This window comes from Oncorhynchus kisutch, linkage group LG4, assembly GCF_002021735.2.
Source record: "Oncorhynchus kisutch isolate 150728-3 linkage group LG4, Okis_V2, whole genome shotgun sequence".
NCBI lineage: Eukaryota > Metazoa > Chordata > Actinopteri > Salmoniformes > Salmonidae > Oncorhynchus > Oncorhynchus kisutch.
In genome coordinates, this window is record NC_034177.2 from 61,488,942 (window position 1) to 61,505,710 (window position 16,769).

The 16,769-nt window shown below is 45.4% G+C and overlaps 1 protein-coding gene across 2 annotated transcripts in view; it reads right to left on the reverse strand.

Moving 5' to 3' along the window:
- LOC109889804 (TATA-binding protein-associated factor 172-like) overlaps nucleotides 1-16,769 on the reverse strand; it is a 65,573-nt gene that overhangs the window by 22,490 nt on the left and 26,314 nt on the right. For both annotated transcript variants that reach the window (XM_031823369.1, XM_031823368.1), the window contains exons 15-24: nucleotides 16,432-16,536; nucleotides 12,357-12,506; nucleotides 10,965-11,110; nucleotides 5,964-6,138; nucleotides 5,488-5,682; nucleotides 3,484-3,660; nucleotides 1,792-2,032; nucleotides 1,383-1,567; nucleotides 1,147-1,303; nucleotides 780-889 (exon numbers count right to left, since the gene is read on the reverse strand). In XM_031823369.1, the coding sequence (XP_031679229.1) occupies nucleotides 780-889; nucleotides 1,147-1,303; nucleotides 1,383-1,567; nucleotides 1,792-2,032; nucleotides 3,484-3,660; nucleotides 5,488-5,682; nucleotides 5,964-6,138; nucleotides 10,965-11,110; nucleotides 12,357-12,506; nucleotides 16,432-16,536 (1,641 nt within the window). The remainder of the gene's footprint in view (nucleotides 1-779; nucleotides 890-1,146; nucleotides 1,304-1,382; nucleotides 1,568-1,791; nucleotides 2,033-3,483; nucleotides 3,661-5,487; nucleotides 5,683-5,963; nucleotides 6,139-10,964; nucleotides 11,111-12,356; nucleotides 12,507-16,431; nucleotides 16,537-16,769) is intronic.

Genomic DNA, 16,769 nt, shown 5'->3' on the forward strand with positions numbered 1-16,769 from the left:
TGTAAAGTCTCCTTCCAGACTCACATTAAGCATCTCAAATCCAAAATTAAATCTAGAATCGGCTTCCTATTTCGCAACAAAGCAACCTTTACTCATGCTGCCAAACATACCCTTGTAAAACTGACTATCCTACCGATCCTTGACTTCGGCGATGTCATTTACAACAGCCTCCAACACTCTACTTAGTAAACTGGATGTAGTCTATCACAGTGCCATCCATTTTGTCACCAAAGCCCCATATACTACCCTCCACTGCGACCTGTATGCTCTCGTTGGCTGGCCCTCGCTTCATATTTGTCACAAACCCACTGGCTCCAGGTCATCTATAAGTCTCTGCTAGGTAAAGCCCAGCCTTATCTCAGCTCACTGGTCACCATAGCAGCACCCACCCATAGCATGCGCTCCAGCAGGTATATTTCACTGGTCATCCCCAAAGCCAACTCCTCCTTTGGCCGCCTCTCCTTCCAGTTCTCTGCTGCCAATGACTGGAACAAATTGCCTGGTAGGCCAGTTAAAGGTGGAATAACTATTTCATCAGTTATAGAATCAGGCATAACAAAATGTTGAAAGCCAATGGGTCTGAATACTTTCCTGGACCTACACAGCAGATGGCGAGGGATGTGGGCGTGAAAACAACTGAGGTGTGAAAACATTGGAGAAATTTTTGAGCTTAGAGAAGTCAATCTTTTACTGGAATTTGGTAGATATGATGGTGGTGTTTCTACTGGTGAGATTCAAATCAAAATCAAATCAAATTTAACTCCTGCATGTTGTCTTACCAGAGGTTTGAGCTCGGGGGCCATGGCTCCAGCCGTGACCTCCAGCACCTGCAGAGAGTTGACCAGCTCCTGGGCTGCAGCATCCCCCCTCTCCAACTGGAGCTTTGCATCTACAACACCATAGAGCAGAAATGCATCAATATCTCTTCATTGATGACAACACTCACAAGAGGTATAGGAAGATGCCCATCTGGAAGTGGACAGAGGGTAGAAAATAGCAATACATCTTGATCATGTTCATTAGGCACCAAATGGGACTGAAACAGGGCAGGGCTACCTTTACTTGTCCAATAAGAAACGTTTGCTTTCAGTTGCGGTGATCCCAAATTAACATGACCCATTTGATCTAATGAAGAGTGTAGCATACCGATGCCTTGGTTGTTCTCCACCACGGCCCTCAAAGGTCCCACCACAAACTCCCACAGGTAGGGCAGTGACCCCGTCAGATCCTGGCCAAAGTGCCTGGCAACCGTCGTCAGAGAGAACTCGGCACCTCTTCTCTGAACGAGAAATGGCTTTTTATTCTGAAACGGTCAAAATAAACCATAGTCATCAGGAACACAGTCAATACACAGGTAAATGTTTGCTCTCTCTGTCACCCACCTCATCAGTATCTGTGGTGATGGTGCTGCCTGGTGGCAGTTCAGTGGTGGGGGTCTTGGAGGTTTTGGGGGTGGGGCCCCTCTTGCTGGTGATGACAAATGCTGCCCTCTGGTGGCGGTAGAGGGTGATAATGCCCTTGGTCTTATTGACCATGTGGTGGATGCATTCTTTCTCCGACATGCCAGCTAGGGGTGAAAGAGAGAAAGGGTCAACAGAGTGAGTGTCAGAGGGTTCTACGTAATATCTGTTTCTGGCAGCCACAACCTCATTAGTGTTAATCTGGGTCATGTTCATCGGGCTGAAACACGGCGAGACCACAATATCTTCTCCAGTTTTAGTCTACATTTCACTATGGTGTGCCCTCATGAACATGACCCAGATTAAAAATGTTGTGCATCCCATCCCATACCTTTGGCAGTCTGAGTGGGGGGCACGGGGCAGGCCGAGGAGGGCGTGAGTAGGGGGTCCATGCAGATCGACGAACACAGGTTCTTGACGATCTTGGAATTGGGACACGGCTGCCTAGTAGCACACTGCTGCAGCAGCTTGGCGATGAAGGAGGCGGCGTAACCCTGAACCAGGGTGTTCTCCTCCCGCTTAGCTGCCTCCATGAGCGGACGCACCACTGGGTTCAGCTTGTCTGGTAACGCCTGCAGGTTGGGATGAGAGAAAATGAAAATGAGCGTTTGCTATTGGACAAGTCCAGATAGTCTGTTTCAGTCCGTTTGGTGCCTAATGAACACAACCCAGATTTAACGCTGTGCATTTCAGTTTCCATATGATACCATGTACTTCTCTGGCTAATATTGCTGGTATCAATACTATGCATCTGTACTGAAACAAAAATATAAAATGCAACAATGTCAAAGATTTTACTGAGATACAGTTCATATGAGGATATCAGTTAAATTGAAATAAAGTCATTAGTCCCTAATCTATGGATTTCACATAACTGGGCAGCCATAGGTGAGCCTGGGAGGGCATAGGTCCACCCACTGGGGAGCCAGGCCCACCCACAGGGGGGACAAGGCAATCAGAATAAGTTTTCCCCCACAAAAGGGCTTTATTACAGACAGAAATACTCCTCAGCAACCCCCCACAGACGATCCCGCAGGTGAAGAAGCCGGATGTGGAGGTCCTGGGCTCGCGTGGTTGCACGTGGTCTGCAGTTGAGGCCGGTTGGACGTATGGCCAAATTCTCTAAAATGACGTTGGAGGCAGCTTATGGCAGAGAAATGAATGTGCCAATTGCACACTCCCTCAAAACTTGAGACATTTGTGGCATTGTGTAGTGTGACAAAATGGGACATTTTAAAGTGCATACATTTTTGTCCAATGTAAATGAGGATTTAAAAAATACTGAATACTGAATAAAGCGCAGCAGCAAATAGAGACAATGACCTACTTTGGAATGCCAAATAGGGCTTCAATTAAGAACATTATGCATAACAATGTGTTGGCTAGAACGGTGAGCAGAGGGAAAAAAATACGTACAAAATGGTAAACCTACACTGAGTACCAAACATTAGGAACACCTTCCTAATATAGAGTTGCGCATCCCCCCTTTTGCCCTCAGAACAGCCTCAATTCATCGAGGCATGGACTCTAACAAGGTGTTGAATGCGTTCCACAGGGGTGCTGGCCCATGTCGACTTCAGTGCCGGTCTCAGTTATGTCAAGTTGGCTGGAAGTCCTTTGGGTGGTGGACCATTCTTGAGGCACACGGGAAACTGTTAAGCGTGAAAAACCCAGCAGTGTTGCAGTTCTTGACATAACCTTGCACTTACTACCATACCCCGTTTAAAAGGCACTAAATATTTTGTCTTGACCATTCACTCTCTGAACGGCTTAAAAATCCTTTATCTGGCCTCCTCCTCTTCATCTACACCCATTGAAGTAGAGGTAAGTGACATCAATAAGGGATCATAGCTTTCACCTGGTCAGTCTGTCATGGAATAATGTTAATGTTTTGTACACTAAGTGTATATGTTATGTACAAATTATTCAAACAAAACCATTTGAATAGACATGGTATCGATATCAGGGAAGGCAAAGTGTCGATAAAGGAACCACGTTTCCAGTGTTAGATGACATGACCTACCTGCAGGTTGACCACGGCGCAGGCGGTGAACATGTGGACGCGCAGGTGCAGCTGCTGCCACTCCACACTGGTCTCGCCCACCGTGGACTGGGCCTGCTGACGCTTGCTGTCCAGTGGATGAAACTGTTTGGAATTCGTATCCAGGCCCACGGTGGACTCGGCGAAGATGGTGGTCACCTATGTATGGAGGGAAGAGCAGAGGATGTAGAAGGTGATTCATAGTATTCCTGGGTTTGTCACCGTTCGATACAATGGCGTTCAGCCTCCATTAACCTCAATAGGGTCTATAGTTCAATTCCATCGGAGTTAAGGGAAATGACCCAAAGTCTGATAGGGAATGACAGATTCAGGGCAAATTTCTTTACAAAACAATCCTTCCATTACCGCTGTTCAACAAAATAGATGAGAACCAGAGGTCGCAATAACACAGAATTCAGAGTTTTTCACGCAGATAAGATCAAATATAATGCTGCGTTCTGTTAACGCAGGCATTTTGTAAATGCCCATCTGAAATACTTCTCATTGTAATGTCTGCACGCTTCTGTCGCAGTTCGCGCCAAATCCTAAATGTTACACAAATTGTGCTTTCAGTTGCACTTTTCCACTCAGATGAAAAATCGTCTTCAAACCAATTAAATCCCCCGCATTCACAAAGGTACATTTGATCAGCAGACAGCGCTCTGACTGACGTTTACTTTTCTCCGGTGGTTTTAGCAAGTTAAAATGCAAGGTAAATGTTGCCGATGGCCATGTATCGTCTATGCAAAAGATACCGCGCTCTTTCATAGTAAGTCAATTTACTAATGCAGCGTGGCTGCTAACCAAATGGCGCAGCTCTTCGGTTGTCCCCTGAGGATAACTAAGCGTCCCCTGAGGATAACTAAGCGATTCCCTCCCAAATGTTTTGCATTCATTGATTTTGTGTAATGAAAAATTAGTTGCACACCCCTGATAACTCTACTTAAGCAACAACAACAAAAACACCTGTCTTTCGAATTTCAATGCAGGTGAAATGGTTTAAAAACATACGATGGTCTGCGTTTTGAAAATGAAGGTTTCTGAAACCTAATGCGACCCCTGGAGAACATTGATTCAATATTTAAACATAAATGTAATGACTTCAGACAGCTCAAAATGTCTTCGGCTAAAAGCTACATTTAATCTGTGTTGAAAATGTAGGTTATGAATCTATGAAGACTTAACCCAGATGGCAAAAACATGGGAGTAGTACACTTAGTATAAGCAGCCACCTTCTCCTAAAGCTAGAATTGTTTTTGCTCCCAGACAGTGGCATATTTTATTTTATTTAACTAGGGAAGTCAGTTACGGACAAATTCTTAATTACAATGACGGCCTACCCCGGCCAACGCTGGGCCAATTGTGCGCCGCCCTACGGGACTCCCAATCACGGCGGGATGTGATTCAGCCTGGATTCGAACCAGGGACAGTAGAGTCGCCTCTTGCACCGAGATGCAGCGCCTTAGACCGCTGCGCCACTCGGGAGCATAGGACCAGAGACAGTCAAAATTAGTACACTACCATCAGTCTCTCTAGCACGGCGTCATCACACCCTTGTGTCTCCGTGGCAGACGGGCACAGGGCCATGGCCTTCTTCCCAGACAAGCCAACACACCACAGAGACAGCACATAGCACAATAGTAACCTAACTTTGCTAAATGAGCGCAATAAGATGTTTTTTTTAAATCAAACATGTTGAATATTATAAGTCATAACTTGATCCCCACTGAGCTTAGACTGAGCCATGGAGATGGAAGGTGGCCAGTAGGTGGCCCAAAGGTTAGAGGCCGACCGGTAGCCGGAGGGTTGATGACTCGAATCCCGGAACGGGCAATAAAGAAATGCGGTCTGAACTGGCAAGAGCAGAAAAATGTCTGTTCTGACAAATAGACAATTGAAATCCACAATGTCATTGAAACACTGGATTTGGCTGCCATTTTATCTTTTAGGGATGTAACACAAATACAGTGGGAGTGTCGTCCTCACCAGTTCGTTGGCCTGGTCGATAGTGAACACGCTGCAGTTGAGGCGGTCGCGCACGTCGATCTGAGCGTCGGCCAGCAGGGCGATGAGCTGCTTACACTCATTCTGCATGCGTGTGAAGGGAATGGCGATCTCATCGTAGTACAGCTGCTCTGACAGGATGGCTAACAGGCGAGGCTGGACCATGGCTGACACCACCTGAGTCAAGAGAGGGCGGGGGGGGGGGGGCAAGGCGGACAAGGTTTCATTTGACATTGGCTGGGATTCAATGAAACTACAGTTTGCTGGTATCGTGTTGGCTATCTACGGTACACCTTTGACGTCGGCTCAAGCTGAAATTAAAAGTAAAAATAGCGCTGCACAGGTAGTTTGTGTTTGTTTGAATCCCGGCCATAAAAGCAGTTCTAAAGTGAACAACTCCTATTCAGACAGCACCAAACGGAAGAATCTGACGAACGAAAAAGAGACTCGGGCCCCACCTTCTGCACGGCGGCCCACTCACAGAGGACCAGGGCCACAACGATGCGCTGCAGGGCAGACTTGGAGTTGAGGTGGAAGAGGAGCAGCTGGCCCAGCGACTCACCCGGCCGGATGTCCTGGGAGGATGAATTGAGCTGCGGGTCGCAAATACACCGACACAGGGCCCCCAACAGCCTGAAGTAGAGAAATAAAATGATTTTAGACATTCATCATTTATGCAAGTGTTGGAACTGGATTCGTCGCAATTCCACCACAGTGGGGAGGTTTTCCCCTCGCCTTCTTTTGTCGGTCAAGAGAACACAAGTTTCAGTTTGCATACTGGTTAGTTCAGTGAGGAAAACAATACGCTGGGATGTGCGAAACGTTTGCGTCACAGCCGCTGCTAAATCAAATTCAATTGTACTGGTCACATACACATGGTTAGCAGATGTTATTGAGAGTGTCCCGACATGCTTATGCTTCTAGATCTGACAGCAGTATCTAACTATTCCACAACAACTACCTAATACACACAAATCTAAGTAAATATATGGATGAGCGGTGACAGAGCGGCTAAGATGCAATGATAGATAGTGTAGTATATACATGAGATAAGAATGTTTACATATCTCGCATTACTTTCAGTGACTAGTGTTCCATTTACTAAAGTGGCCAATTAAATCAAGTCTGTAGGTAGGCAGCCGCCTCTGTGCTAATGATGGCTGTTTAACAGTCCGATGGCCTTGAGATAGAAGCTGTTTTTCAATCTCTGTCCCAGCTTTGATGCACCTGTACTGACATCATCTTCTGGATGGAAGTGGGGTGAACAAACAGTGGCTCGGGTGGTTATTGTCCTTGATGATCTTTTTGGCCTTCCTGTGACATCGGGGTGTAGGTTGTCCTGGAGGGCAGGTCGTTTTCCCCCAGTGATGCGTTGTGCAGAACCGCACCACGCTCTGCAGAGCCTTGCAGTTGAGGGCGGTGTAGTTGCCTTACCAGGCGGAGATATAGCCCGACATGATGCTCTCGATTGTGCGCCTGTAGAAGTTAGTGAGGGTTTTTGGTGACAAGCCACATTTTTTGAGCCTCCTAAGGTAGAAGAGGCGCTGTTGCGCCTTCTTCACCACACTGTGTGCGTGGACCATTTCAGTTTGTCGGTGATAAGTACACGGAGGAACTTAAAACTTTCCACTTTCTCCACTGCAGTCCCATCGATGTAGATGGGGGGAGGGGGGGGATCAACCTCTGCTGTTTCCTGAAGTCAACGATCATCTCTTTTCTTTTGTTGACGTTGAGTGAGAGGTTAATGTCCTGACACCACACTCCGAGGGCCCTCACCTCCTCCCTGTAGGCCGTCTCATCGTTGTTGGTAATCAAGCCAACCACTGATGTGTCATACTGCAAACTTGATTACTGAGTTAGAGGCGTGCATGGCCACGCAGTCATGGGTGAACAGGGAGTACAGGAGGGGGCTGAGAACAGGACCCAGTTGCAAAGGGCAGGGTCAACACCCAGCGACTCAAGTTTAATGATGAGTTTGGAGGGTAGTATGGTGTTGAATGCTGAGCTGTAGTCAATGAACAGGATTCTTACAAAGGTATTCCTCTTGTCCAGATGGGATAGGGTAGTGTGCAGTGTGATGGCGATTGCATTGTCTGTGGACCTATTGGGGCGGTAAAGCAAATTGAAATGGGTCTAGGATGACAGGTAGGGTGGAGGTGATAGGATCCTCGACTAGTCTCTCAAAGCACTTCAGGATGACAGGAGTGCTACGGGGCGGTAGTCATTTAGTTCAGTTACCTAGGCTTTCTTGAGAACAGGAACAATGATGGCCATCTTGAAGCATATGGGGACAGTAGACTGGGATAGAGATTGATTGAATATGGCCGTAAACACACCAGCCAGCTGGTCTGCGCATACTCTGAGGACGCGGCTAGGGATGCCGTCTCGGCCAGCAGCCTTGCGAGGGTTAACCCATTAAATTTTTTTACTCACGTCGGCCACGGAGAAGGTGCCCAAAGTTTTTGGTAGTGGTTCGCGTCGGTGGCACTGCTGTCCTCAAAGCGTGCAAAGAAGTTTATTAATTTGTCCGGAAGCAAGACGATGGTTTTCTTTTTGTAATCCGTGATTGTCTGTAGACCCCGTCACATACGTTTCGTGTTTGAGCCGTTGAATTGCGACTCCACTTTGACTCTATACTGACACTTTGCTTGTTTGATTGCCTTACGGAGGGAAGTGGAGGTCGACCGATAATGATTTTTCAACGCCGATACCGATACCGAATATTGGAGGACCAAAAAAATCAGCTACCGATTAATCGGACAATTTTTTTAGGATAATGACAATTACAACAATACTGAATGAACACTTATTTGAACTTAATATGATACATCAATAAAAATCAATTTAGCCTCAAATAAATAATGACACATGTTGAATTTGGTTTAAATAATGCAAAAACAATGTGCTGGAGAAGAAAGTAAAAGTGCAATATGTGCCATGTAAAAAAGCTAACGTTTAAGTTCCTTGCTCAGAACATGAGAACATATGAAACCTGGTGCTTCCTTTTAACATGAGTCTTCAATATTCCCAGGTAAGAAGTTTTAGATTGAAGTTATTATAGGAATTATAGGACTATTTCCCTCTATACCATTTGTATTTCATTAACCTTTTGACTATTGGATGTTCTTATATGCACTTAAGTATTGCCAGTGTAACAGTATAGCTTCCGTCCCTCTCCTCGCTCCTCCCTGGGCTCGAACCAGAAACACATCGACAACAGCCACCCTCGAAGCAGCGTTACCCATGCAGAGCAAGGGGAACAACTACTCCAAGTATAGTGCTGTTTGAATGAATACTTACGAGCCTGCTGCTGCCTACCATCGCTCAGTCAGACTGCTCTATCAAATATCAAATCATAGACTTAATTATAACATAACACACAGAAATATGAGCCTTTGTTCATTAATATGGTCGAATCCGGAAACTATCATTTCGAAAACAAAACGTTTATTATTATCGCATATACCCTGACTCTGCGTGCAATGAACGCAAGAGAAGTGACACAATTTCACCTGGTAAATATTGCCTGCTAACCTGGATTTCTTTTAGCTAAATATATACTTCTGTGTATTGATTAATCGATTGTTATGAAAACTTGAAATTGGCCCTAATTGATCGGCCATTCCGATTAATCGGTCGACCTCTAACGGGAAGCATTGCTGCACAGCTATTTCCAGGTCTCTCCAGAGAAGTTCGATCGGGTTCAAGTCCGGGCCACTCAAGGACATTCAGAGACTTGTCCCAAAGTCACTCCAGTGTTGTCTTGGCTGTGTGCTTAGGGTCGTTGTCCTGTAGGTTAGACGAACCGTCACCTCAGTCTGAGGTCCTGAGCACTCTGGAGCAGGTTTATCATCAAGGATCTCTGTACTTTACTCTGTTCCATCTTTCCCCTCGATCCTGACTAGTCTCCCTGTCACTGCCGCTGAAAAACATCCCCACAGCATGATGCTACCACCACCATGCTTCACCGTAGGGATGGTGCCAGGTTTCCTCCAGACGTGACGCTTGGCATTCAGGCCAAAGAGTTCAATCTTGGTCTCATAAGACCAGAGAATCTTGTTTCTTATGGTCAGAGTCCTTTAGGTGCCTTTTGGCAAACTACAAGCGGGCTGTCATGTGCATTTTACTGAGGAGTGGCTTCCATCTCTAACATAAAAGCCTGATTGGTGGAGTGCTGCAGAGATGTTTGTCTTTCTGGAAGGTTCTCCCATCTCCACAGAGGAACTCTGGAGCTCTGTCAGAGTGACCATCGGATTCTTGGTCACCTCCCTGACCAAGGCCCCTCTCCCCAGATTGCTCAGTTTGGCTGGGCAGCCAGCACTAGGAATAGTCTTGGTGGTTCCAAACTTCTTTCAAGAGTGATGAAGGTCGCCTCCCCAGTGGAGCAGTGGTCTAAGCTGAGCGTAACCCAGGCTGTGTCACAACTGGCCGTGACTGGGAGTCCCATAGGGCAGCACACAATTGGCCCAGCATCGTCCGGGTTAGGGGAGGCTTTACTTGACTCATCGCGCTCTAGTGACTCCTTGTGGCAGTCCGGGTGCCTGCAGGCTGACCTCGGTCACCAGTTGTACAGACACATTGGTGCACCTGGCTTCCGGGTTAAGCGGGCATGTGTTAAGAAGCGCGGTTTGGCATGACTTGACCTTTGCCTCTCTCGAGCATATTGGGGAGTTGCAGCGATGAGACAATATCGACAATGGGGAGAAAAAGGGTGTAAAATACACAAAAAATAAAATGAGGCCACTGTGTTCTTGGGGACCTTCAATGCTGAAGACATTTTTGGTACCCTTCCCCAGGTCTGTGCCTCGACACAATCCTGTCTCGGATCTCTACGGACAATGCCTTCGACCTCATGGCTTGGTTTTACCTCTGACATGCACTGTCAACTGTGGGACCTTATATAGACTGGTGTGTGCCTTTCCAAATCATGTCCAATCAATTGAATTTACCACAGGTGAACTCCAATCAAGTTGTAGAAACATCTCAAGGATGATCAATGGAAACAGGATGCACCTGAGCTCAATATTGAGTCTCATAGCAAAGGGCCGGAATACTTAAGTAAATAAGGTACATTCTTTATAAATGTGCGAAAATGTATAAAAACCTGTGTTCACATAGTCATTATGGGGTATTGTGTGTAGATTGATGAGGGAAAATAACTTGTATCCATTTTAGAATAAGGATGTGTAACGTGGAAAAAGTCAAGGGGTCTGAATACTTTCTGAATGCACTGAATACCAGGACGGCCAGGCACTAAGAGTCCTGGAGACAAAACGATGTGAACAGGCCAACCCGGAGTAGCAGCTGGCTGCAGATACCATACAGTGCTGCATTCAGTTCTTAATCTTAGTCTCTCAGGATCCAACCGCTGCCTACTGTCCCAAATCTACCATTTAGTGATTTTTCTTAAATCTCTCTAGGGATAAAAATTTGATTGAGGAATAGAAACAGAGACTAACTTAGCGGCCATGAGTCGAGCCCGTGTCACCACATAGTCCCGCGTCACTGGGTCCTCGGTCACGGTTTCTGCCCCGGCGATGTACTCCTGAACAGTCTCCTTCACTTGAACCAAGGCTCCCTGGCGAGGCTTCCCACCAGCCTTCTCCTGTCAAATGATATTAGAGAACATCTGCATCAGAACCCTGGGTCGAGTGAAGTTGAAGTTATAACATAACACACAGAAATATGAGCCTTTGTTCATTAATATGGTTGAATCCGGAAACTATCAAAATGTTTATTTTTTGCCCAAAACGGACCACCATCTGAGGTTGTCCAATAAGAACAGTCACTTTTGTTTTCCATTGCAAAAAGTGTCTACAGTGTGCCCTAATGAATAGCGCCCTAGACTATTGCATCATACGAGGCAATATACAATCAGTGGCCAGTTTATTATCTAGTACCGGGTCGTTGCTCCCCCCTTACCTCCAGAACCACCTGAATTATTTGGGTCATGGAAACATTGCTCAATTGGTATCAAGGGTCCTAACATGTGCCAGGAAACATTCCCCACACCATTACACCACCAGCCTGTAACGTTGACACCAGGCAGGATGTGGCCATGGACTCATGCTGCTTACGCCAAATCCTGTGTCATCAGCATGACAACAGGAACCAGGATTCATCTGACCAGGCAATGTTTTCAACTCCTCAATTGTTCAGTGTTGGTGATCGCGTGCCCATTGGAGCCGCTTATTGGTTTTAGCCGATAGGAGTGGAATCTGGTGTGGGCGCGCCTGTTGCAATATCCAATCCGTGACAAGGACAGACGAGTTATGCATTCCGATATGCCGTTCTGCACAACACTGTTGTACTGCACCGTTATTTGTCTGTTTGTGGCCCGCCTGTTAGCTTGCACGGTTTTTGCCATTCTCCTTTGACATCTCATCAACGAGCTGTTTTCGCCCACATGACTGCAGCTGACTGGATGTTTAGTTTGTCGCCCCATTATCTGTAAAGCCTAGACAATATCTTATCTGTAAAGCCTAGACAATATCTTGCCTGAAAAGCCCCGGAGGCCGGCCGTTTGAGATACTGGAACCGGCGCGCCTGGAACCAACGATCATACCACCGCTCAAAGTCGCTTAGGTCACTAGTTTTGCCCATTCTAAAGTTCAATCGAACAGTAATTCAATGCCTTGATGCCTGTGCTTGCCTTATATAGCAAGCCATGGCCACGAGACTCTCTGTCTGTAGGAGCGAACCACTTTTGTTAATGGGGTGTTGTACCTAATAAACTGGCCACTGAGTGTATATCCTAAGGGCGCACTCTAATTTTGGAATAAGAGCACAATTGAGAATACAATCTGTAGCGGATGTAACGATCAGACCTAACGGAGTAACCATCCTCTCACCTTGCAGCGAGACTTGACTTCCAGCAGCATGTTGATGTCTATGGGGATGTGAGGGGCTTGCATCATCAGACAGAGCCAGGCGCCCATCCAGGGACAGCTGGCTGCTACTACGTACTGCTGAGGGGCCTGGCGCAGCAGCTCGGTCCACACCTACAAGAAGACAAAACTCGTTAAAAACAGCAGCCAGGATTTACGGTTGCAAAATTCCTGGAACTTAATATAAATTCCCTGGTTTTCCCCAAATCCCAGAATCAGTGGGGAATAAGCAGGAACATTTGAATCAATCAACCAGGATTTCTGGAAAACCAGGGAATTTATTGAAAAATTACAGGAGTGTAGCATCCCTAGTCAGGATATATGACGTTAGCCATGTTTCCATGAACTTGTCCAGTGATTTTTTTGTTGACATTTAGAATGTTTGTAAAGAAAACAGATGCAACAATTGCCTGCTAGGGTGCATTTCCATTTAACAATCATGTCGATAAAAACAGCTGGACGTAATGACGTCACAAAAATAAAATAAACACCTGCAAAAAGCTAGGGTCATTTAAAAAAAAAGAAAAAAGTTTTTCCATTCCGCATTTAGGATAATTCAGCATGAATAAATTTACGACAGCATGTATGCCCTCCCACCTCCCATCTGCTTCATGACTATCCTGGGAAAGCCAGCATGGATAGAATGCAATCATTTATTCATATTTGCCATATTCCGATAATGCTCATGTGCCAAAATATCCCCACGGTCTGTGCCATGGTGAAACTTGCACTCCTGTAGATCTGAAATAATTTATTTTACCAGGTAAGTTGACTGAGAACATATTCTCATTTACAGCAGCAACCCGAGGAATAGTAACAGGGGAGAGGAAGAGGGATGAATGAGCCAATTGGAACCTGGGGATGATTAGGTGGCTGTGATGGTGTGAGGGCCAGATTGGGAATATAGCCAGGACACTGGGTGAGCACCCTACTCTTACGATAAGTGCCATGGTATCTTTAGTGACCACAGTGAGTCAGGACACCTGTTTAATGGCCCATCCAAAAGAAGGTACCTTACACAGGGCAATGTCCCCAATCACTACCCTGGGACATTGGAAGACATACAGTGGGGAGAACAAGTATTTGATACACTGCTGACTTTGCAGGTTTTCCTACTTACATAGCATGTAGAGGTCTGTAATTCTTATCATATGTACACTTCAACTGTGACGGAATCTAAAACAAAAATCCAGAAAATCACATTGTATGATGTTTAAGTAATTAATTTGCATTTTATTGCATGACATAAGAATTTGATACATCAGAAAAGCAGAACTTAAAATTTGGCACAGAAACCTTTGTTTGCAATTACAGAGATCATATGTTTCCTGTAGTTCTTGACCAGGTTTGCACACACTGCAGCAGGGATTTTGGCCCACTCCTCCATACAGACCTTCTCCAGATCTTTCAGGTTTCGGGGCTGTTGCTGGGAAATACGGACTTTCAGCTCCCTCCAAAGATTTTCTATTGGGTTCAGGTCTGGAGACTGGCTATGCCACTCCAGGACCTTGAGATGCTTCTTACGGAGCCACTCCTTAATTGCCCTGGCTGTGTGTTTCGAGTCGTTGTCATGCTGGAAGACCCAGCCACGACCCATCTTCAATGCTCTTACTGAGGGAAGGAGGTTGTTGGCCAAGATCTCGCAATACATGGCCCCATCCATCCTCCCCTCAATACGGTGCAGTCGTCCTATCCCCTTTGCAGAAAAGCATCCCCAAAGAATGATGTCTCCACCTCCATGCTTCACGTTCGGGATGGTGTTCTTGGGGTTGTACTCATCCTTCTTCTTCCTCCAAACACGGCGAGTGGAGTTTAGACCAAAAAGCTACATTTTTGTCTCATCAGACCACATGACCTTCTCCCATTCCTCCTCTGGATCATCCAGATGGTCATTGGCAAACTTCAGACGGGCCTGGACATGCGCTGGCTTGAGCAGGGGGACCTTGCGTGCGCTGCAGGATTTTAATCCATGACGGCGTAGTGTGTTACTAATGGTTTTCTTTGACACTGTGGTCCCAGCTCTCTTCAGGTCATTGACCAGGTCCTGCCGTGTAGTTCTGGGCTGATCCCTCACCTTCCTCATGATCATTGATGCCCCACGAGGTGAGATCTTGCATGGAGGCTCAGACCGAGGGTGATTGACCGTCATCTTGAACTTCTTCCATTTTCTAATAATTGCGCCAACAGTTGTTGCCTTCTCACCAAGCTGCTTGCCTACTGTTCTGTAGTCCATCCCAGCCTTGTGCAGGTCTACAATTTAACCCTGATGTCCTTACACAGCTCTCTGGTCTTGGCCATTGTGGACAGGTTGGAGTCTGTTTGATTGAGTGTGTGGACAGGTGTCTTTTATACAGGTAACGAGTTCAAACAGGTGCAGTTAATACAGGTAATGAGTGGAGAACAAGAGGGCTTCTTAAAGAAAAACTAACAGGTCTGTGAGAGCCGGAATTCTTACTGGTTGGTAGGTGATCAAATACTTATGTCATGCAATAAAATGCAAATGAATTACTTAAAAATCATACAATGTGATTTTCTGGATAAAAAAATAAATAATATTCAGTCTCTCACAGTTGAAGTGTACCTATGATAAAAAATTACAGACGTCTACATGCTTTGTAAATAGGAAAACCTGCAAAATCGGCAGTGTATCAAATACTTGTTCTCCCCACTGTATATTTATTTATTAGTACCTGTCAAAAAAGTTGGATACACCTACTCATTCAAGGCTTTTCTGGGCAGGTAGCCTAGTGGTTAGAGCGTTGGGCCAGTAACAGGAAGGTTGCTGTATTGTAACCCCGAGCTTACAAGGTAAGAATCTGTCGTTCAGCCACAGAGCAAGGCAGTTAACCCACTGTTCCTGAAGACGTGGATGTCGATTAAGGCAGACCCCCGCACCTCAAATTCCCTTTGTTTATTTTTACTATTTTCTACAATGTAGAACAATAGTGAACACATCAAAACTATGAAATAACACATATGGAATCATGTAGTGTTACATTTTTGTTTAAACATTTTTAAGTATTAAATAAATCAAAATATATTTTATATTTGACAATCTACAAAGTAGCCACCCTTTGCCTTGACAGCTTTAGTGGGACTGTAATTTGTTTTTCAACAGGACAATGACCCAACACACCTCCAGCCTACGTAAGGGCTATTTGACAAAGAAGGAGAGTGATGGAGTTCTGCATTAGATGACGAGAACCCTCCGAAATCACCTAACCTCAAACCAAATTGAGATGGTTTGTGATGAGTTGGACCGCAGAGTAAAGGAAAAGCAGCCAACAAGTGCTCAGCATGTGGGAACTCCTGCAAGACTGTTGGAAAAGCATTGCAGGTGAAGCTGGTTTAGAGAATGCCATGAGTGTGCAAAGCTGTCATCAAGGCAAAGGGTGGCTACTTTGAAGAATATATTTTTACTACATGAGTAAAAATTAAGAAAAATCCTTGAATGAGTAGGTATCCTATATATATATATATATGTGTATTTTAATGTATTTATTGACCTGAAGATAGAGTGCCTCCTACTGGCACTCCTAACCCCACTTCCAGCAGCATCTGGTTTCCCATCCAGAACCAACCCTGCTTAGCTTCAGAGGCAAGTCAGCAGTGGGATGCAGGGTGGCATGCTGCTAGCAAATTGAATGGAGAAACTTTCCAGCTATCCTATTCAGGAGTTCTTGAAAGTCAGGATAATCTTTGTCGTCTCGCAAAGAAAACATTTTTTAGTTGATTTTTTTTTATTTGCAAGCAGAAGGCACTTAGAATTAAATGCATTAAATGGCCTCACGTGCCCCGTAGCATCAAAATCATTTGGCAATAATTTATTTGAAAAACACTGTTGCCATCATTTGTCGCAAATAAAAAGTTAAAACTCCACCCGTTGAACGGATAAAAATGTTGTCGATCTTTACTTTAGAAAATGTCTCCTATATCTGCCATTTTTTATTACACGTCACAATAATTTGTTTGCGAAATTGCTTTTGTCGAATAAACCTGGGTCAATGGAAACCTGCCTCGTGTGGTGTGTGTCTCAAACCTTTTGGATGAGGTCCAGGATCTCCTGATTGCTCTCCAGGATGCAGGACTGGAAGATGTGTCGGAGCATGTCTTGCAAGACCTGGTTGAGCCATAATGCACAGCTCTGGAACAACACAAAGCAGATTTCAGTTATGAGTTGTATTCATACATTAGCGTTCCAAAAATTGGCCCAACCTCAAAATGGATGACTAGACAGGGCGCTCGCGTGCGCCATAGCATGCATGTTGATTTTGTCCACACACACCAGACGCGATACGGACAAGCAGGTTGATATCTCAAAACTAACTCTGAACCAACTATAGCTAATTTGTCCTGGGATATAAACATTGGGTTGTT